The 23,544-nt window shown below is 40.9% G+C and overlaps 1 protein-coding gene across 28 annotated transcripts in view; it reads left to right on the top strand.

Annotated features, from left to right (window-relative positions):
- Positions 1 to 23,544, top strand: part of PTPRD (protein tyrosine phosphatase receptor type D) — a 1,167,048-nt gene that overhangs the window by 888,513 nt on the left and 254,991 nt on the right. For all 28 annotated transcript variants that reach the window (XM_077921375.1, XM_077921383.1, XM_077921379.1 and 25 more), the window contains 2 exons: positions 13,554 to 13,699; positions 18,155 to 18,296. In XM_077921375.1, the coding sequence (XP_077777501.1) occupies positions 13,554 to 13,699; positions 18,155 to 18,296 (288 nt within the window). The remainder of the gene's footprint in view (positions 1 to 13,553; positions 13,700 to 18,154; positions 18,297 to 23,544) is intronic.

Raw genomic sequence — 23,544 nt, forward strand, 5'->3', positions numbered from 1 at the left:
TAGGCAAAATAGTTCATAAATGTTCAAAGACTAATTGAAACTTAACCCTGTGTGCTCTCCCTTTCCTCTTAGTGGGAAAATTCCACTGAAAAATAAAAGATCTTGTTTGGTATTTTAAGACCCATTGCTTCTATCTTACAGCAGCTTCAGATCTCTGTTACCAAATAATTCATATGCAGTCAGCACACATTAAAATTTGAAAAAAGGAGTGGCAGAGGAAAAGAGAGGGAAAGAGAAAGCTTTGAAGCAGAATTTTCTTTCATTAAATTAGTGAATATGACAAGGTTATGTAATGTTCCAGAGGGATGAAGAGCTGCACGTCACTAACCTTTTAGATTCAAGAGGCTTTATCCTTTTCATTTGCTGCTGGATAAAGGCTTAACACTGGATTAACTGGCAAGTTCCTTTTTTAATTCAGGTAGATAAAGCCCCTATCCAGATTTTATATATAATTATTTATCATATGCAATATAAAAATAAGCACTACGCATGTACAGATAACTGTATTTCTACTTCTGCATGTGTGTCATATGTGTATGCGTGTAGAGATTTTCATACTGATTTGGTACATTTGCATATCGACCTGTCAAGATGATTCCTACTATCTTCTGTGACTGAGATACAGAAGAAGCACTACAGCTGATCAAAGAATGGACCATTGTTAAAAGGGTCCCTTACCTTTATGACAATATTGCTGCTAAATGGCATTTCCTTGCCAATATGCAACTCACTATTGGAAAGCAATTATTAAAAATAAATGTGGATTTATTGCCAACTTTAGATCTGAACTTTGTACCTTTACACAGCCAGTTAACATGTGATAATGTTGGTCTTTGGGAGGTCAAAAGTTAGACTTGCTGATTCAACTATTACAAGCATAACAGCAGGCCAGTCAACTTTTTTCTGGCCAGGTGGCAACCGTATGTTTCAGATAAAGGTAGCTCTGCTTTCTGAGATCCTTTTAGATGGATATACCCCCTGTTTGCAAAGCTCCATCGCAGAGTTATGCTCCTTCCACAAAGGGAGGTCACCATGGGCTTCAAACTGGTGAAAGGATCCATGTCCTTTCCTGCATTTTCAGGGACTTAAATTCCAAGTGAACCACTTCAGAACCAGTTTAAGAGATAATTCAGCAACTCCTTACACTAATACAACTGCAGTGGTGCTAATGGGATTATACCAGGCATCTCCAAAATCGGCCCTTCAGATGTTTTGGGACTACAACTCCCATCATCCCTAGCTAACAGGACCAGTGGTCAGGGATGATGGGAATTGTAGTCCCAAAACATCTGGAGGGCCTAGTTTGGGGATGCCTGGATTATGCCATTGTACATATCCATCAAAAACTTCTGAAGTTTTTGATCTCAACTACTTAAAATGGGGGCAGGGGGGCAGGAAAATAGGGATGTTTCATGGGGAGAGTCCAGAGGACTCCAGGCCACTCCCCCGGGCCTGAGGTATCTCTCCCTTGACTTAAAGTGCAATAGCCATGGAAGGACTTATGTTGTTGTTGTTGTTGTTGTTGTTGTTTTGCAATAGCATATCATATAATCAACATAAATTACAGTGGTACCTTGGTTCTCAAACTTAATCCGTTCTGGAAGTCGGTTCCAAAACCAAAGCGTTCCATAACCAAGGTACGCTTTCCCATAGAAAGTAATGCAAAATGGATTAATCCATTCCAGATGTCTAAAAACAACCCCTAAGATATTTAACACAAATTTTACTATCTAACAAGACCATTGATCCAGAAAATGAAAACAATAAACAATGTACTGCAGTCACACAATCAGTAGCTGAACTGGGTTCCACGCAGTCACAAAAACAAAACAAAAAAGCCGCAAAAAACAAAAACGCAAAATAAATAGCAAAAACAGACAGACCTCAGCGTAACACTCAAATGCTTCTGAAAAATGTTCGCAAAACACTTACTTCCGGGTTTGCAGTGTTTGGGTTCCAAGTTGTTTGAGTACCAAGGCATTTGAGAACCAAGGTACCACTGTATTTTAATGTTGTGATACAAATTTCTACGGGAAACAAAACACAGTCAAAAATAATACTACTTTGTTGCATTTTCTATACATCGTACACCAGGAGCTCTTGGGGGAACCTGATTTTCTTGATCCATTTTAATCGGACTTTACGTTCAATTGTTTTGGTTCAGGACATGAAGGACTATTTCTACCCATTTATTTATTTCTATTTCTACTATTTCTGCAGTTGTCATCTGAGGCCCTTCTTCAAGCACCCCATCCATGAGAGGGTGGGACCACAAGAGTGGGCCTTTTCTGCAGTGATTTGTTTTATTTCATTTATTGCATTTCTGTACCGTTTTACACCTAAGTGAATCTCAAAGTGTTTGCAAACAATCATTATCAACAGCACCATCAAACATAATAGAACACCACAAATACAACACAAATCATATAAAATAATTAACAAATCATTAATAAAATTCAATTACAATGTGTAAAACACTATTAAAAGGTAAAGGGACCCCTGACCATTAGGTCCAGTTGTGACCGATTCTGGGGTTGTGGCGCTCATCTCGCTTTATTGGCCGAGGGAGCTGGCGTATAGCTTCTGGGTCATGTGGCCACCATGACTAAGCCGCTTATGGCAAACCAGAGCAGCGCATGGAAACACCATTTACCTTCCCGCCGGAGTGGTACCTATTTATCTACTTGCACTTTGACGTGCTTTCGATCTGCACCTTCTGATCGGCAAGTCCTATTAGGAAAACTTTAAAAAAAGAGCTAAGCAGCACAATTACAGCAAAAGAAATATGATTAATGAATCAATACAGCATTTATAATCTATAAATCAACATTAACAACATTAACAAAATATCAACAACAACAAGCGCTATTAAGCACTATTAAGTTCATACATACTCTTCATCCCCATGAGTCACACACATTTGTCCAGTTCTTTAAAAGACACACGTTATATTGCCCGGACAATATAAAGTGACTAACAAATTCAATAAATAATCATCATGAAAATACTATTGAACAACATTAATTAGAAGATGCATTAATTAGAGGCTCTTTTACATGTTTTCACAAAAGGTCTTTGTATGTGAGAGATCTTTTGTTTCCCAATTAAGCTATATAAACTGTAAATTAGTATGTGGGTGCAGGAATGCTAGTTGGCAAATGAATGCCTGCTGCTGTCTGACTTAGTTTGGAATTTTTCCCATGTCCCTGGGTCAGAGATAACATGTGTCCCGTTTTAAAAATATGCACAATCGCCAGCGAAATAACTGTTTGTAATCTCTACAGAATGCTGTGTTGCACATCATGCCTTGTTGCTTGAACAAGATTTATGCAGTTGGGAAATGTAACACACCTATCCTGCTTTCGGTTACTTATCAGGCTGTTTGTCACCAAATTGCAATTTCCGGAACAAAATATTCTACATTATCATTATCACCCATGTATCACACTACATTTCTGAATAGAAGAACAGAAGGGCTTTACAAAGTTTGGCTCACTTTATTAAGACTGAGGGAAGCGGCTGATTTTAGGTGGCTGGTAACATAAATGTCTTGTATGAGAATATCTTGGTTTGCACAAGACAAGGCAAATAGGAATTGGAGATTTTCTTTGCAGCTTTAATTTGTTTCTGTGGAAACAGTGACATTGACACAGGACTGTTGAACAGTGTGACAGTCTACTCAAGGCTTATTTTATGAAAATCCCCTTTAGGAGTTGTTGATTTTTTTCCCCCAAAGAGGCCTCAGCCATGCCTATATATTTGAGTTTGCAAATTTGTATAGCTGTATTTTTTCCAGACATTTGGATTTGATGAAATCCTTGTCAGGCATAAATGAATATAGTTGCTTTGAAGTTGGTGGAGTAAAGCTGATTTATACCAGCTAACATGATGAACTACAGTGTAATTCTCTTGTGTGTTCGTAGAATGGCATAGGTACTATGATATCCTTTTTTTTAAAAAAAAAGCCCTGTATGTACTGAAGGCTGTATTTACAGGAACACAGTTAAACATCTTGGGCAATCTGTATGGATAATTTAGGATTGGTAATTACTTCATGTGGATAGGGATGTGTAGAATATGCCAGCATAATTTCACACTCTCCAATATTTCTCCAATGAAAACAGAATACAATAAGAATAAATTTAGAATAGAATAGAACAGAACAGAGCAGTGGTGGCCAACTTCCAAGAGACTGTGATCTGCTCACAGAATTAAAAACTGCCAGTGATCTGCCAGGGGTTCATTTTTTAGAGCTTTTTTTAAGGAGGGCAAAAGACACATTTTTAGAGGGTTTGGGGAGGCATAGGTTGCTTATCTTTTTTGGGGGGAGGGCTGTAGTGGAAATGCTGAAGACAATTGTATTTCGAGGAGTTAGGTGGCATGTCCCTTTCCCTTTAACATCCCCAGTTTGAGGTCTGCTGGATTCTTGTGTTTCACACACCTGTCAGGAGTTTCTTGGGTTCTTCTGTCTTGCAAGTGCTGGCTGGATGCCCGGCTGCAGGTAGTGGGAGACTCTCAGCCGCTCTGTATTAGTTCCATCTCAGGGTCTTGGGCTAATCATGAGTAATGCCAGGTGCACTTGGTTACATCAAGGCAGGCTATAAAAGCCATAGGTGGGAGAGACCCGGAGAACTTCTACCCAGGTCAAAGGACCTGATGCTCTGAGACCGACGGTCGGGGTCTTTCTCCTGCTGCTCTACCTGGGGCTCCAGGCAGCTGAAGGGGAGATTGGGTAGCCCCTGTCGGGTATGTTTTATTTTATGCTTTGCATGTCTGCTGTTTATTTGTTAATAAAACTGTTTTGGTTCCCCTTCCACCTCCTCATTCCTTTTGTCCTGATATCCTTGGAAAGAACTGCTGTATTTGGCAGCACAAGGGTGGCACAACATTTTTGCATTATTTTGGGGTCAAAGAGAAACAGCAACTCATGTAAGGATTCCTGGGGGGGAAACAGCCTCGGTTTGTAAACTCCATCTTCCGTTCTCCAACAATGGAGGGTGGCGCAGGACGAGGGGGCGGGGCCGGAAGGGGGCCAGACCAAAAACTTGCAAGGATTGACCAGTAGATAGCGATCAACCTGTTGAACACCCCTGGAATACAGTAACAACAATTTTATTATTTATACTCCACTCATCTGACAGGGTTGCCCCAGCCACTATGGGCAGCTTCCTATATATCTACATCTGTATCTATATCTATATCTATATCTATATCTATATCTATATCTATATCTATGAAATACCCTGCAAAGTCTGCCCAGCCACGTACATTGGACAAACTAACAGACGAATAAATGCACGTATCGCAGAACACAAGAATGCCGTCAAAAAAGAAGAAAAAACTTCCTCTCTTTTCCAACACATGAAAGAAACAGGACACGAAATTAATTTTGCAGATTCCAAATTGCTCTTTAACATGGAACATCACCACAAGAGAATAATCATGGAAGCCATCGAGATAGAGAAACACCCTCACAACATGAACAAGCGTGACGACACATCCCGCTTGCCAGACATCTGGAAATTAGCCCTCCCCACAAAAACTGACACCAGAGCCAGAGGCACACAGAACGCCATCACCAATCAACCACACCAGACCCAAACCCAGACCCTCTCCACAGATGAATTACAGATACCATCCAGTAGCCAAACCATGGTGGCACCTCCGGATGCTGCACCCCCCTGCAATCCCTACACAGATCTGGCTGGCACAGACCACAAAACCACAGCTCGCCCCTATACACGAAGCCAAGCCAGAGCACAACAAAATGCAGTACAACCATCTTCTCAGAAAAACTCTTCACAAAGTTCAAGAGGTCAAGACACAAAGGCTTTAGCAACTAATCCACACCTAATGACCCACCTAAGTGGTACTCAGGATACAACTCAAGAAATCACTCAAGATATCCCTCAAGTAATTAAGAAACAAAAGAAGAAAAGGCACACTAGCCTGGGAACTTCCTCTCTGCCCAGAACATTAGAGGCCACACCTCCTCAACAGTATTTATAGGAACTCAAACACTGAGATCCTGCTCTGTTCCAGTAACAAGAAGCCGAAAGCACCAGCCTGAAGATGACGAGTGAGACCTCGTCGAAACGTCGCCTAGACACCCCAACTTTTACACGGGAAGACACCCGAGGACACCAAAACCTGCATCTATATCTATATCTATATCTATCTATATAAACAATAAAACATTAAACATTGAAAACTTCCCTATACAAGGCTGCCTTCAGATGTCTTCTAAAGGTTGTATGGTTATTTATCTCCTTGGCTTCGGGGCCACATAACTCCATACCCTCCTAACATTGGTCCAATTAAAATAGGGACATCTTAAGGAAAAGTGGGACATTCTGGGATCAAGTCAGTAACCAGGATGGCTTCTGTAAATCCAGGACTGCCCCTGGAAAATAGAGGCATTTGGAGGGTCTGTAATTTGTGGCCCACCAAGGCTAGCAGAGCTGACCAGCCAAGTATACTTTGCAAGGTGCTGGACAAGGAAAATCATTATGTACACTTATTTTTGTAAGGTAAAGGTAAAGGTACCCCTGCCCGTACGGGCCAGTCTTGACAGACTCTAGGGTTGTGCGCCCATCTCACTCAAGAGGCCAGGGGCCAGCGCTGTCCGGAGACTCTTCCGGGTCACGTGGCCAGTGTGACATCGCTGCTCTGGCAAGCCAGAGCCGCACACGGAAACGCCGTTTACCTTCCCGCTGATAAGCGGTCCCTATTTATCTACTTGCACCCGGGGGTGCTTTCGAACTGCTAGGTTGGCAGGCGCTGGGACCGAACAACGGGAGCGCACCCCGCTGCGGGGATTCGAACCGCCGACCTTTCGATCGGCAAGCCCTAGGCGCTGAGGCTTTTACCCACAGCGCCACCCGTGTCCCTTTACTTATTTTTGTAGCACACTATCCATTAGTAGTGTGCTACTTATTTTTGTAGCACACTACTAATGGATATCCCAGTAAAGAAAATATTTTGAAGAATATGCTTAAGGGCCTTTAACATCCTAAGTATGTATTTATTTGCATACCAAGTCTTGGGATCAAAGTAAGGGTTTGTTGGTAGAATTATCGCTAATGCCATCCCACATGGAGTATACCATTGTATGTAACAATTTCTTAGCTTTGAAATACTATGACTGACAGTTTATAACCCTCAGGAAAAGACCACAAGCTTTGTTTGGGAGTTTGCTTCAAAGATTTCATGAAATCATAGCTCACTTGCATGCCCTTTTAGAAATAAAAGCTAATTAACTTCTTGCACAAGCCAATTTGCAGGTACATTGTAAGCACAGGTTAGAATTAAGGAGCAGTAATTGCTTATAATGATGATCAGCATAACTGATGTGATAAATTATGATTAATGAGTAAATTAGCAGTGAATGCTGTAAATGAGTCTGCTATGAAAATTATTTTAAAAAGAAACGAAGGGCAGCCAGATCCATCAAGTGAGCTGCATATGTTTAATAGTTTGTCTTGGAGAAAATATAAAAACTAGGATAATTGATAATGATTTTATGTAATACTGTATGCATGTGACAATCAAACGGTCGTTGTTGCTGTTAACAATATAGGTATTGCTATTATTTACTTACAACACAATAAAAATGCACAAAAATAATAAGGCCTGTCAATATATAGGCATATCAATGACTTTAAAAACACCAGTTATTCACAATATAAGTTTTATTGATGCCTATCCCTCCTTCATAACGGGACTGATACAATCATGTCTTACTCTGAACCACTAGTTCAGCAAGTGTGTGCCCACAATCTTCTTGGTTCTGTGTGCAGGATATATTTACCTCCACATCTTCCTTCAGAGTGCATTTGTCTGAGGAACAAGAACTGATATTCTAGGATAGGACTAAAAGCATGACCCTCCTCCAAGGGTTATGGACCACGATACCTCAAGGACAGACTCTTCCCATATATGCACCAACCCAGACTCTGTGTTCATCAACTGAGGCCCTTATTCACGTTCTTTTTGTTTTAACTATTTGTTTGTGCTTTTATCTTGTATTTTTATCTCGTGAACCACCCTGAGATCTTGTGATGAAGGGCGGAATAGAAATCTAATAAATAAATTAACATGACAAATACAATAGTGTCATGTATGTGAGTAATGCATTAACAGTGCTCACACTTTTCAGTTACCCCTGGGCTGGTTCTAAGTACTTGCGGTGAACTCCTACAGTACCAAACATTACACAGCAACTCACTCTTGCCCTTTGCACAATACACAACTCACTAAATGTGTTTCTGTAGATTGAATGTATTGCCCTCGGCTGTACTTGAGGGACGATTCCAACAGATTCCACACGAAAAACGCTTATGTCCCTGTGGAGATGGCAGTACCGAATTGGTGGTGCATGCCCTTCTGGCTTGCACTCTTTATAAAGGCTTGAGGAATGAGATTATCACTCCTCTTTTATTGTCCATTCCGGGTCACCCAACCACTGCCACAGTGTCCTTTCTCTTGGCAGATCAATATGAACAGGTGACAGCAACGGTTGCAAGGTTTTTAGCTGGGGCAATCAGAATAAGATCCACTATTTGACTATTGATTCAAAAACCTAAAATGTATTTTATATGATTGACTTTTTATTTATATTCTTTGTATATTATATCGCTGTTTTATTGCTGTGGCCGATGGCTGATGCAAATAAAGTTTCATTTTTAAAAAATGTGTTTCTGAATAAAATTAGCTGTGGGTTGCCATCTATTAGTCCAAAAACTGGTGCAGTCCATTAGTTAATATGAAGTGTCAGTTGGAAAGAGACTAAATCAAGTGGTGATTCTGCTCTGTGGCCTAGATAGGTCATTGTGTGTCAGCCTCCAACCTTAGTTCTGTATGATAGGAATAGTAATAACCTACCTTTCAGGTTTTTTAAAATAATAACATATGTCATATTGACCAATGTTATATGTTAAATGAATGAATCACAGAATCATAGAATCATAGAATCATAGAGTTGGAATAGACCACAAGGGCCATCGAGTCCAACCCCCTGCCAAGCAGGAAACACCATCAGAGCACTCCTGACATATGGTTGTCAAGCCTCTGCTTAAAGACCTCCAAAGAAGGAGACTCCACCACACTCCTTGGCAGCAAATTCCACTGTCGAACAGCTCTTACTGTCAGGAAGTTCTTCCTAATGTTTAGGTGGAATCTTCTTTCTTGTAGTTTGGATCCATTGCTCCGTGTCCGCTTCTCTGGAGCAGCAAAAAACAACCTTTCTCCCTCCTCTATGAATGGATTTAAAAATGCCTTTGTTGTGTGTTTGGTAGTAGACGTGCATATTATGACATCCACAAGTCTGTATTAAATCAGACAAACAAGGACAGTGTCTGCCATTTTCATTGAACTTTACTTGTTCATTATCTCTCCCAGCTGGATCTTCAACCTGGTCAACTCAGGGGCATATGCTGTGTGACTAATTTACTGGAAGCAACTTCTGTCTCGTTTTGTTAGGCAGAATATATTGTATTGGAATTTTCCCACGCAGATATGAAACTTTGCTTAATGAACTATGCCAATGGACTTCGGTGTTCAAAGAAGGTTAAAAATGTGTGCCAATTTTTCAGCTGGTGCTGCTCTCATGCTAATCAGCAGAATGGTGCTATAGAGTGCCATTAATAGTCTTGGTAGCTGAATGTCCAGAAATTATCACCATTTCCTACCACAATAATCTGTATTCGACATGATTAACAACCTCCATAGATAAGAAAGTGATGCATTAATATGTGAGTTGGAGACTATTGACTTGATAGTAATGTGATAGCTTTTATTAGACCATTCGGTTTGTGAAGGAATGTGCATACCTTAACTTACAAAGAATTCTGACAAGCCAATTTGGAAGGTAGCTCATTCATCCATATACAGTGGTACCTTGGGTTACATACGCTTCAGGTTACAGACGCTTCAGGTTACAGACTCTGCTAAACCAGAAATAGTGCTTCAGGTTAAGCACTTTGCTTCAGGATGAGAACAGAAATCATGCTCCCGCGGCGTGGCGGCAGCGGGAGGCCCCATTAGCTAAAGTGGTGCTTCAGGTTAAGAACAGTTTCAGGTTAAGAATGGACCTCCAGAATGAATTAAGTACTTAACCCGAGGTACCACTGTATAGACGAAAGAAAATGATAATCCGGCAGTATAAACTAGTTGCATTTTCTATCAATAATAGAACTTGCAAATGGTTTATTGGTGTTAATGGTAAAAGGAATATGAATAAAGGAAGTTTTACTTTGTCTGCTTCGTCCGTTGTCTTTGGTAATTTATTTTCACCAACAGTTGAATAGCAACATTTAGAAACAAACTAATAAACATTGGGTGATTCTGAACACTAGTTGGGTAACACCTATTAAGGCCAACAGTTTTCAGCAACTCAGTCATCCCTGTAGTTTTTGTTCATTCTTTTTTTGCAGTTTTCTTTAAGCAGAACGAATATTAATTTGTTAATGGAAGTCTTAGGAACGTGTATGTTTCTAAAGCATGTAGATTCTTGATAGCCACGAAGCCTTTGGACCATTGAGGAAGCTAACCCAGAAGACTTCAAAGGCTCTGTACTGGGTTCACTGAACCTTTCACTGCCTCTCTCTCTCTCTCTCTCTCTCTCTCTCTTGGGGGAAAAAAGGGATTTTGAAAGGCTGACCAGTTCTGCAACAGAAAAGACTGCAGCAGTTGTCTTCAAGGACTTGTCAGCACATACATCTGCATGCCCTAGTTAGATATCAGTGCATCAGTCTTTTTGTCAGAGGGCATATTTGGCCTCAGGGTTAACCAAGAGCTTCAGTTAACTCAGGTTCCAATCACTGGATTTTTTACTCACAGATCTCATTAAATTATTAAACATCTCGGATGATTTCCTGCTCGTAGCCTTCCATGAAACTGTATATTCAAACACAGGAACAAAATACTTTTTAGTGCTCAGAGTAAGGGGGAATGATCCCCCTTCTTGCTATTTCTCAAAGATAATGGATTGTACTGTTTTCTATTTCTTTCTTGCTCCCTCTGCCAGCTTTTGTTTGATTGACGGCGGGGTGTCTATCCCTCTCTCCCCTGTTTCTTGTACTCTCTATGGTAGCTTATGGGGGGGTGCGAGAGCAAGAGAGAGAGTAGGTGTGTTAAATCACATTTTGGAGCCATACCAATGAAGAAGCATTTTACCTTTTAATCCTGTATGAAGGTAGGTCTTCGTGAGAGTTTCCATTTGGAACATCAACCTTCTTGGCATATTAGGTGTAAGGAAACAGAAGGCTGCAACAGAGAGCGAAATACATGGGAATTCTAGAGCCACTACTTTTGAGCTGCCCAAGGATTGCCCATCATTTACATTGCAAATAGAATCACATGCATCTGAAACCATCCGGGAAGGCAGTTTTGGCAAGCGGTCTTTATTATGAATTTTCAGGACCTGCTAGATGCAAGCATGCATAATGGCTAGGCCTTAGGTTGTATATCATATGGATTCTACTGCCTCTTACATGCTTTGTTCTGTTCTTCATCTGTAAACACTCTTATCAGTACTTCCACCTTGCCTGCCAGTTTTCTTTTTTCACTATGTTTGGTCAGTCATGGGCGAAACTATTGAGAATTATATTCATTGAACAGTTCTGTTTCAACAGTTCTGGTTGGGTGGCTAGTGACCATAGGGACATATGTGAGCCTCCAACTGCGAGTGATTGCGTCAGACCACTGACAAGAATTATAGGTGGAGGTGAGAGATATGGGTGTGTCCAGTGCCAGATTTACGTATAAGCTAAACAAGCTATATCTTAGTGCCACACTCTCTTGGGGCCCCCAATTTTTTTTAAGGAAACATAATATTAATATTAATATTAATATACTACTTAATTGTATTTCAGTTCAACAATTACTTTGACAAAATACATAATTTGGTATGTGCAAATGGATTTATATACCTATTAGGTCCATAAATTACCATATAGCCGATATTCAACACAAAAAACAGCGACAATTTGTTGTTGACAAAGGACCGCTGGACATATAAAGGGCCCCATTACCTTCAGTAGCTTAGGGCCTCATCAAACCTAAATTTGGCCCTGGTGTGTCAGGGGGTAGAGAATGGCAGTGCAATGCAACTCCTAACAGATACCCTTAAGGAAATGTGGCCCTAGACAGAAAAACATGTCCCTCACTTCAGCAATACATGTTTAAGTGCATACTTATTTTAAAGAGGAAGATATAACCTTTAGGCTTTGTACTCCGTTTATGAACACATATTCTTTTCATAATAGCTTCTACTGGTGTCTTTGTACATGCAATAGCATGCAGTAATTTGGATATGAGAAGGCTTTGGTGATTAAAATTGCTCGCTCTACAGTCTATTTTGTACAGAGAAGACATTTGAATTCTTATAAAATTTAAAATGTTACAATGGTGAAATAAATACGTCTTCTTCTTATATATTTGCTCTTTTCCTTGTTAATATAGATATGTGTTAAAATCTCTTAGGGGCAGCTTAACACTGCTGGATAGCTTAGTTGGTAGAGCATGAGACTTTAATTTCAGGGTCTTGTGTTGGAGCCCCAAGTTGGGCAAAAGATTCCGCATTGCAGGCAGTTGGACGAGATGCTCCTCGTGGTCCCTTCCAGCTCTAGATGTCTGTGGTTCTATGTAAGAATTCCTGCATAGAAGAAACTCAAGTGTAGCAATGCTTTACATCTGTAAAAATCATACGGTGTGCTGATTTTAAGGTAAAGGTAAAGGTACCCCTGCCCGTACGGGCCAGTCTTGACAGACTCTAGGGTTGTGCGCCCATCTCACTCAAGAGGCCGGGGGCCAGCGCTGTCCGGAGACACTTCCGGGTCACGTGGCCAGCGTGACAAGCTGCATCTGGCGAGCCAGAGCCGCACACGGAAACGCCGTTTACCTTCCCGCTAGTAAGCGGTCCCTATTTATCTACTTGCACCCGGGGGTGCTTTCGAACTGCTAGGTTGGCAGGCGCTGGGACCGAGCGACGGGAGCGCACCCCGCCACGGGGATTCGAACCGCCGACCTTTCGATCGGCAAGTCCTAGGCGCTGAGGCTTTAACCCACAGCGCCACCCACGTCCTGTGCTGATTTTACATTTGTGTAAATTTCCAACTATACATGCACAATTGGACACAGTATCCTACTTCATGTGCATTAAGGAAGGGGAACCCATGGTCCTATAAATGTTGTTAGATTTGGTCTCCCTTTTGGTATGGCTAAAGGGAGGGTTTGTGGTCAGGGTTAATGGGAGATGTAGTCCAACAACATCTGCAGGACACCCAGTTCCCACCCCAATGTACACTGTATATGAGATGATCACATGCAGTGATCTGCATGCACACATTAATTCCTACCTGGCAGTGCCTTCTGTGCTGGAATATTTTAATGTATCCAGCTACATGCCAGCTTTAATTTCCCTTGCTTTAAGGGTTAATACTGTTTTTAGAGAAACAACAGATTTCTATTTTAGTTCTTTTGACAGCTTGACACGCTCTTTTGGATATTTCTTGCTTAGATTTATTTTGCTGTTTTTTCTTTTTCTTTTTTAGCACCACCAAAGTTTACAAGAACACCCGTTGACCAGATAGGAGTCTCTGGGGGAGTCGCATCATTCATCTGCCAAGCTACGGGAGACCCGAGACCTAAGATTGTCTGGAACAAAAAGGGCAAGAAAGTCAGCAATCAGAGATTTGAGGTATTAGGTCCATTGTTCTGTTCCTCTGAAAAACATTTACTTTAATACCGCCTGATTATTCCCTATTTCTTTTGAACAGTTATCATATTAGAACTGCGGCATTGATGCTTACATTGGTGTACCGGAAGAAAACAAAAACTACTCCCCACACACATTTTTGGATCTCTCCCTAAAGAGAAATTCCAGTTCAGTTTATAACAGTTCTCCACATAACCTCTGACCAGACTGAGAGTGAGATGTGCTATGAATTTATTTATTTTTTAATCCCTACTCCGCATTCTTCTTTTGTATTCCGCTTGCTTGGGTTGGCTATGCTGTGCTTCTCAATGACCTGTGCGGTGGAAGGCAGAAATCCAGTTCCCAATGTCATCTGTGGTGGATTTTGCTGAAGAGTTAGAAGTATGATTTTGGGAAAACACTGGAAAAAAATATTCAAGTCAGGTTAAGAACTCAGAAGGGTAGTGGATAATGTAATGGGTTTATGAACAGCAGTGGGAATCAGCATCACAGAAGCGATAAAATCACAATGTTAGTAATAGTGTGCCAATTTGGGGATAGCATTGTGGTTCTCTTCTGCAGTCTTACCTTTCCCCCCCCCCATGCATGGTACACTGTGCCCCAAAGCCCCTTGCTGCTGCTGATCCGCTTCCATCGTATGCGAGATGGCACGTCTGCATGTACGCTAATGGCCTGTATATTGGTCCAGCATACTCAGATTTTATGTTTTGTATCAGTATTTGGGAAGTTCTTGGTTGTTTACAGGTTGGTGGGAGGAAATGAATACTCAAGCAATAATGTGGACAAAAGCAATCATAAATCATAAATAGAAGCATGGTAGATAGTAGGTAGATAGCATCTTAAGAACATAGTGAGATCCTGCTGAGATCAGGTGACTGGCCTATTTAGTCCAGCATCTTGTTCTCACAGCCAACTGGATGCCTATCGGAAACCTGAAAGCAGGACCACCACAGCACCCTTGCTCCTGTTGTTTCCACCAACCAGAATTCAGAAGTATACTGCCTCTGCCATTAAGAGGAGGACCATTTTCATTATTGGTAGTCATTGATTGCCTTATCTTCTATGGGTTTTCAAATCCTTTTATCCTCTCTAAGCCATCAAAGTTGGTGGCCATCATGGCCTCTTGTGGGCTTGAATCATATTGTCTAAATTATATGATATGGTTTATCATATTCCTGGTCAATATGGCAGCCTAATGCTGCATAAGAAACAAGTGAGGGATTATTGAATTATTGCTCCACATTGCTATAATTCTCTGCTTCCCTTTCTTCTCCCTCTTTGCTGACTTTAATGACGTCATCCCAAAGGAAGCTCTTGCTGCAAATTTTCTTACATACATTGCTGAGAGCCACTTATTTCCCTCTCCTTGCACCCAAGCTTTAGATTCATGTGTAAATCACAAGTTTGGGTTTTAGTCCTGATTATTATTACTTTAAAGGAACAGAAAATACCTTTCTTTCTATCTTTCTTATTTTTTTTTTATGGACGTGTATATGATATATCTGAATAAGCGTTCTCCACTGCCTTTCTTCTTAAGTGTTTCTTTTAATCAGTTTCCCGAGATGAAAAAGAACCGAACCCCAACATTGACAGCTGTGTGAAAGCTAGATGTTATCTGCTTCACACATTTTAATACTTGTTTGTTGTTGTTACTGATACTTGTGTTGTTGGAACTTCTGTAAGCAAACCAGGTTAGGAACAAATATGTTTGCTATATCATTTTAGTTTGCATTCATAACTGTTTTGGGCCAGTGTGTGTGGCAAAGAACTGCAGTTGGCCTTCAGCCCTTCCCACTCCTCTGTTCATAGACATGATGAATGTTCTATATACATGTTAACCTCAAAAAGTAATCTGGAGTTTTCCCTGGTTGTTACAAGGCTCAAATGGTATAGAATTGTTGAGGCAAAGCACATAGACTTATGTGTTGTTGGTTTTGGGGTCCCATCATTCCTGGTAACTAAAGGTTCTGGCTGGAGCTACTAGAAGTTGTAGTTGTGGTCCATCAACAGATGGAGGACATCACACTGACTACCTTGGATACGTGTGCTTCACAATATCAACAGATTCAGAATGTGGTAATACATATTCAATAGGAGTGGTTAAGCAAGAACTTAATTACTCACTTCTGTGTCAGGAGTCCTACTCACTCCAACCAAATTGTTGGGTTCCAGAGCTTGTTGGAGCAAATTGCATGTTTGGAGCTATCCAAGGTGCTGTAATTGCAGTATGATCCTGCCTGCCTTACTAAGCATTTGTTGTGCCCTGGGCAGCATATAATGCTTTATTATATCGCAGCATATAATGCTTTATTAGTCCTAGCTGATATATAGCACAACATTAGTCTAGGAAAATATAGATCTAGAAGTATAACTCTGCAAAATATTTAAGTTTGTTTATATTGCTTTTGCTATGTTTTTATTGCAACCCCAACGCAGAATAAAAGGAGTAAGGTGATGAAGAGGTTTCTCTCCATCCTTACCTACCATCTTGCAACCCACAATCTACCTATGCTTCCTTGCCTATTCCAGAAAATATCTGAACATTTTAGCTGCTTTCTGTGGGAGGCTGCATGTTCCCCAAGATTAATTCACATACACCACAGACATATAAACTATGCAGGGATTGTGTGAAACAGGGAACTAGACAAGCATTATATGAAGAAGTGAAGTGTACATGACCTGTGAGTCAAACTCTTTCCTTCCCATGATCCTTTAAGTATTGAAGTGCCTCTTGTATTAGGCTTCAGTGGCTGTTCAATTTCTGATTTCCAATTTTTACAAATGCAGATCAAAGTCTAGGGAAGAATGCATTTTTTTTCCAGTAAACTGAAACGTATATGAAAGGCTAAAAAAGATATCATCCATTATTTATTACCCCAGGAGAGCTTAAATTGACTCTTTTGAACAGGCTTTTAGCACACGTTTGTTTAAGTTTGGATGGATTCCCCTTCCATCTTGAGTGAATTTCAGGGCAGGGGCAAACTTGCCATTTATCCTAGTTTTCTAGAAGTTAGGAACAGGGAACATGGCTCTATCTGTGTTTGTTTAAAAGGTGGCAAGAGAAGCCAGCAAATTCCCTGAAATCTCCATGGAGTTAAACTATCCTTATTCAACCACTGCGGTTGCAGCCCTGCATATGGGAGTAGTAAGGGGATTCCTGCTTCCCATCCACCAGTGCTTGCAAATTTCAACAGGCATTAGTGAACCGAGCTAAGTTCATGGTCCTTATATTAATTTTTAAAACCCTGAACGCCTTAGGTCTAGGATGCCTTAGGGACCACCTTGGCTCTTATATCCCAGCTCAGTCACTGAGATCATTGGTTGGAGCATTGCTGGTTGTCTCCTAAGTTGGTGAGCCCATTTGACTTCAACATAAAACCAAGCTTTCAGTGTTAGCTCACTCCCATTGTAAACGCTTCCAGTAGAGAATTGGATACAGGCGCTTTCTGTATGGACTTAAAAGCATTTGCTGAAGCCTCTCTTTTTTTCCACCGGGCTTATGCAGAAAATTAAGAAAACATGCTACTTAATAGACACCTGGTGATCTCTGTGTTGTTTTGCGCTATTCTTACTACATTTGACTTTTTCTAAACTTCTTTGACTTTTTTATGAAATTGAAGTATACAGTTATTTTACAAACAAACTAAACAAGCATTTTTAAAAGCACCGGACAATTATTGCGCGGCCAATAAGGTTGAGGTCATGAAAGAACTTGTCGATGTGGTCTTAGCTGAGCATTTGTTTCCCAGATTCAATTTTTCATCTGCCATGTGGTTGTAGTCAGTCACAGACCCAAAATACACCAGCATGCTCACAGTTTCACACCCTTTCAGTGTCCCTGGGTGAGGATGGTCTGTAAAGGCATCCATTAATTCCTGCTTACCATTTTAAACATGAAATATATGTCTTCTGAGTGTTGGAGGCCTGGAATAGACTGTGGAGCCACAAAAACAAACTCTCTGAGGAAGATGGCTGAGCTGGCCTTGGAGGTTGTGCTTTTTTTGTATTATAGCTGCCAGCCAACCCCATATGCATGTGAGTGATGCAGATATTTTTTTGCTGCAGTACCCTGCAGTCATTTGGTCACGGTAACTATGCATGCCATGGCCATGGCTAGGTGATCTTCACATGGCTCACATCACTGCTCATTTATGTTGCTTTTCATATTAATGACAATTTGGCCAGCCCACCACTAGAGAGTTTTATAGTGAGTTAAAATTTGAGAACTGCATTATCTTTTGCATTTTAGCCCCCTTACTTAGGGCCAAGAAATATGAATGACTCTTAAATTTGCTCCTTTCCACTCGTATGAAATCAATCATTGATATCCATGTTAGAAGAATTTAGACTAGTGAGATTTTGTATTAAATACCCAGGCTTAGTGGAGAGGCAGGTATTTGTAACAACACCTGTGACAGCTCCTGTTTCCTTCAATAGGTAATAGAGTTTGATGATGGATCTGGATCCGTTCTCAGAATACAACCGCTACGTACTCCACGAGATGAAGCTATTTATGAATGTGTTGCTTCCAACAGTGTTGGAGAAATAAGTGTGTCCACAAGACTCACTGTGTTACGTGGTAAGTGGCTTCCATATATTTATTATTTTAAATATATTTGTTTGCTTTTGTTTTTTTACAGATTGTAGGGAAATGTTTTACAGAGTTACAGTATTTATACTTGAAAATGGAAAAACCCTGATGTGTTTTTCACCTAGAAATTGTTCTCTTTCAAACTGAGTTGACATAATGATTACATCACAATCAGTTGTGCCCTGTGCAGTTGTGTGTAGTGAGTGCAGTTGGTGATATCTTCCTTCCCAGTGCCTGGGATTTGTCCCTACAATAGCTGTTGGTTTATCTCTTCTGTTTTATGGTGGACAGGTTGCTTTGTGTAATCTGGATAGAAGCTATATTTGATGTACATTCGGTTGCTACTTTCATTTGATGTACTTTCGGTTGCTATTAATGTATAAATTATTCTTTCTTCTCTCAGAAGAAATACTGAAGTTCAGACATTAAAAATAGGAGAATTTAAAACGAAGAAGGGAGCTATAGCTAAATTCACTCAACGGTTATTGGATGAATTGGGTTTTCAAAGTGCTGCCCTTGGCATTTTATGCTGTGTGATAGGCATTTATATCAAAGGTAACCTAAGCAAGTTGACACTGACCTTGGCAAAACTATAGAAACAGAATTTATTTACATAATGATGAGCTGTAGGTAGTTAAGCACTTTGGTGAACACAAACAATCTTTCTTTCAGCAATAGGAATGCTTGTCATCTTGTTCTGACTCTTTGTATTTCTTGGTCAATCAGAGCTATCAAGGATGACTTTGAAATAACATTTTGTGCTTCTACCATATACTGTATGTGTTTTGCTTCATGATTCACAGGTGTCACTTATGTGAATCCACTAGTTTCCTTGTGGTAAATGCCAGAAATCAGATGGCCTTTTATATCTGATTTCCAGCCTTTTAAAATAAGGATATATATGTTGTTACCTGTGTGTCCATCTGACATAGTAGATACTCAGTGATAACCTAGGAAGAATACATGTGGGAGGGTGTTGGGGGTTTTGTTTCCCTCCTCCTTTCAATTTAGAAACAGAATTGGTTATATAGGTATTCATATTTCCCTTTCCTTGAAGTATGAATGGCTAATTTGCTCTTCATCACTATGAGACATTGTCTAAGCTGTGTATAAACACATAGTTCCCTACTTCTGCCTTTTTGCCATGGTTCATACTTGTGATGGAAATGAACTCTGACATCTTCCACGTGCTCTGTGTAGGTTGGGCAATGAGGATTGAAAGTGGAAATCAACGCAACACAAGGAACAATAGAGAGAGCACTTTAAGGTTCCTGGTTTTTCCTATACAGCCATATGGTGACTCATATGACCCATATGGTGTCAGGTGTGGATCAGGTGACTGTGCTTTGGGGGGGAAAGCATTTGACGACAAACCGTACGATCTTTGCTGGGCTGATTTGGTTCACAGACTGGGGTGTTCCCCACTGCTGTTTTAGATCCCTGGAAACTTTGAAAATCATATTGTTCATTTGTTTGTTTTTGCTGTTTTGAGATTAATAGATTTGATTAGGTGTTGTTGCTGACTTGTTTATGCTTTCACCCTGTGCAGAAGAATATAGTGAGATAATTTTAACAGTCCATGCGACAGCTCTGTATTGTCATTTGCTTTGCACAAGTAGTGAACATTTATACTAAACAGCTCTCAAAAGTGTCTCCATAGGTGAAGTAAGAATATAGGGTACTCTCTGCCCCACTTCTAACTAATCATGATAAACACCAATATATTTGTTGTGCTAGCCACTGGCCTTGACAACTGTAAAATAAAGTTCTAATATTAAGTTTCTAATACATAAACAAGTAAATAAAGATAACTAATAAGATAAAATAAAGGTAAAGTAAAGGTACCCCTGCCCGTACGGGCCAGTCTTGACAGACTCTAGGGTTGTGCGCCCATCTCACTCTAGAGGCCGGGAGCCAGCGCTGTCCACAGACACTTCCGGGTCACGTGGCCAGCGTGACATCGCTGCTCTGGCGAGCCAGAGCCGCACACGGAAACGCCGTTTACCTTCCCGCTAGTAAGCGGTCCCTATTTATCTACTTGCACCCGGGGGTGCTTTCGAACTGCTAGGTTGGCAGGCGCTGGGACCGAGCAGCGGGAGCGCACCCCGCCGCGGGGATTCGAACCGCCAACCATGCGATCGGCAAGTCCTAGGCGCTGAGGTTTTACCCACAGCGCCACCCGCGTCCCTAATAAGATAAAATACAGTACAACTAATCTATGGCTCCATGATATATTCTCAGTTGCCATCTTCCAACTTGGATGTGTATTTCTAATTACGTATGAAATAACAGATACGGTAGTCTGCCTGAACAGAGAGTAGGGGGAGCTGGACTGTTGTTGCACTTGTGTGGGGCAGACTGCATTTGCCAAATTTCCAGAGGCTAACCAAGAATACCATCTAAACACATGATTTGGGTGCCTGTAGCCATCTGAATAACAGAAGAGTTTCATTACTCTCCTGCAATGCATCATTTGTCAGTTGCTGATCTGATGAGCCAGATGCATGAAAATAACTTGGACAGAAAATGGGAACACAACATTTTCATTTTTGTAAAAGCAGATGTCTATCTCAAAAGCAGAACACACACTGGCTGTGTTTACATATCACAGTAAACGACAGTTAATAGTTCATTGTGAATTTGCAGTTGGCTCCCATTATGCTCCTAATCTAGTGTGAGTGGAAGCAACAAACCATGGTACCTGCCTTGGCATTATGTCTGTACTGGGGATTTTGGTTTGTTTCACTCCAAGGAAAACATGGTGTGAAACCAAGGTTTGTATTTGATTTCCTGGCTGTGGTTGACTAACGCAAACCACTATCCTGAATTGAGATCTATGGCTAATTAAGCATCATGAAGGACACTGACAAACTGGAACGTGTCCAGAGGAGGGCAACCAAAATGGTCAAAGGCCTGGAAACGATGCCTTATGAGGAACGGCTAAGGGAGCTGGGCATGTTTAGCCTGGAGAAGAGGAGGTTAAGGGGTGATATGATAGCCATGTTCAAATATATAAAAGGATGTCATATAGAGGAGGGAGAAAGGTTGTTTTCTGCTGCTCCAGAGAAGCGGACACGGAGCAATGGATCCAAACTACAAGAAAGAAGATTCCACCTAAACATTAGGAAGAACTTCCTGACAGTAAGAGCTGTTCGACAGTGGAATTTGCTGCCAAGGAGTGTGGTGGAGTCTCCTTCTTTGGAGGTCTTTAAGCAGAGGCTTGGCAGCCATATGTCAGGAGTGCTCTGATGGTGTTTCCTGCTTGGCAGGGGGTTGGACTCAATGGCCCTTGTGGTCTATTCCAACTCTATGATTCTATGATTCTATGCTTTGGTGCTCCCATTTGTGCTAGAGGAGGTGGGAAGTCAGAGCTAATTCTGTATTCCCATTACAGCATTACATATGGTTTACTATGACTTGCAAACACAGCCACACACAAAACAAAAAGCACGTGAAGAGAGACTGGGTGGGGGATGGGAAAAGGCTTTAACACCCCAAGTGACAAATAATTATACCAGCAACTGTGTAGTACTTTGTGACCATAATTAGATTGCTCATTATGATAACATTTTATTAATACCCCATTTTTGAAGATGAACATTCTTTTCCCTGCTGTGAAAATGGTACTTATTACTGCTTTTATTATAAAGTGTTTCTGCTGGAGAGCTCTGCAAGGAACATTAAAGAACAAAGCATAACTTCTTGACAGTTAGTCAAACAGTAGTCTTCCCCCCTCTTAAAAATGAATGATTGAAATAAAAACAACTGGTCAATCATAACAATTATGGTAAAGTGTGGATTACTTGATTTTTTTTATTTAAAAAAATCGTAATAAGGGACTAGAAATAAATGCATCATTATGAACTAGTTCTGTGGGCATAAAGATTTGTACAGAGAAATTTCTCTCCCAAACAGCATATAATTAGAAATGATTAATGAGTTGTCAGTTTTGTTAGGCTTGAGAGAAAATATGGAACTTTCTAGGGAATGAGATAAAGGAAGCTCATAAATGTAGGCATGGAAATTCCCAAATCTGCAAAACACACTTTGCTCACTGTTGCTCAGTTTTTGAATCACTGTGGATCAAATATGTACTCTAAATTCAGTAGTGGGATGCTCACTGGAGTAGTATCTACCATGGGATGCCAAATGGGATTGTATTCAGAAGAACATTCCAGGCTGTGGAGGGACTAGGAGAAAGTGTAATGGAACTAATAATTCTCACAATTGTGCCATTACCCAGAAAATATTATTATCCTTGCAAAATTAATTCTACAACAAAGCAGAACAGAGTCAAATGCACCTTCCTGTGTGAGGACTCCTCATGTCTCTTATTGCTGCTAATTGTGCCTCTGCAATGCATATAAAAAGGTAAAGGTAAAGGACCCCTGACAGTTAAGTCCAGTCGCAAACGACTATGGGATTGCAGCACTCATCTCGCTTTACTGGCCGAGGGAGCCGATGTTTGTCCGCAGACAGTTTTTCCAGGCAGCTATCTAAATAAATGTTGGTGCAGGCATCCCCCCAACTCATGTGAGGTTTACATTCTGGGCCCCCGCACACATAAGTGAAATCATGTAAAGTGAGGACCCTTTAAATGCCCTCTCCATCATTCTCTCTTCAAACCAAAAATACTGTATCCAAAAAACCCCCCAGAATTCAAGCTCTGGGGCCAGCAGAAGGACACATGGGAAGGTGGCTGCTGCTGCTGCTGTGCTACCCCACACATCAGCTGTTAGGCGGGGAGGCTGAGCAGCCTAAACAAAGCCCTGCTGTTCCTCAGGTCTCTTTGAGGCTTCCTCCACCCTCACTGACATCCTCTTTGGGCTCTGGGGAGGTTCTCCTCATGAGCCACAAAGACTCTCCAGTTCTCTCTCGCCATTTCTGGGTTTGGATTGGATTATTTAATTATTTCCTGGCACCGCACATGTACTCAGCTGTGGGCGAGTAGAAGATGCCTAAGTGGGGAGAAAATTAAGGGACAAAGTCAATGGAAATACGTGGCCGAGGGATTCTTGATGACTCCTTTGAAGACCAAGCAGTTTCTTTTCGTTGCACAATATGATATACCATTTTAGTGTACATCGTGTACAGATTTGGTGTACAATTATGTCATTATCGTGATATACAAAGTAGTCTTCATGTGAAAATTAGGAGTGCGATCTCTATATAGATTTAAAAGAAAGAAGAAGAAAGAAAGAACGCTGGCCTTGTTTGCTGGTCTCTAGAAGAAGAG

This window comes from Podarcis muralis, chromosome 17 (genome assembly GCF_964188315.1).
Source record: "Podarcis muralis chromosome 17, rPodMur119.hap1.1, whole genome shotgun sequence".
NCBI lineage: Eukaryota > Metazoa > Chordata > Lepidosauria > Squamata > Lacertidae > Podarcis > Podarcis muralis.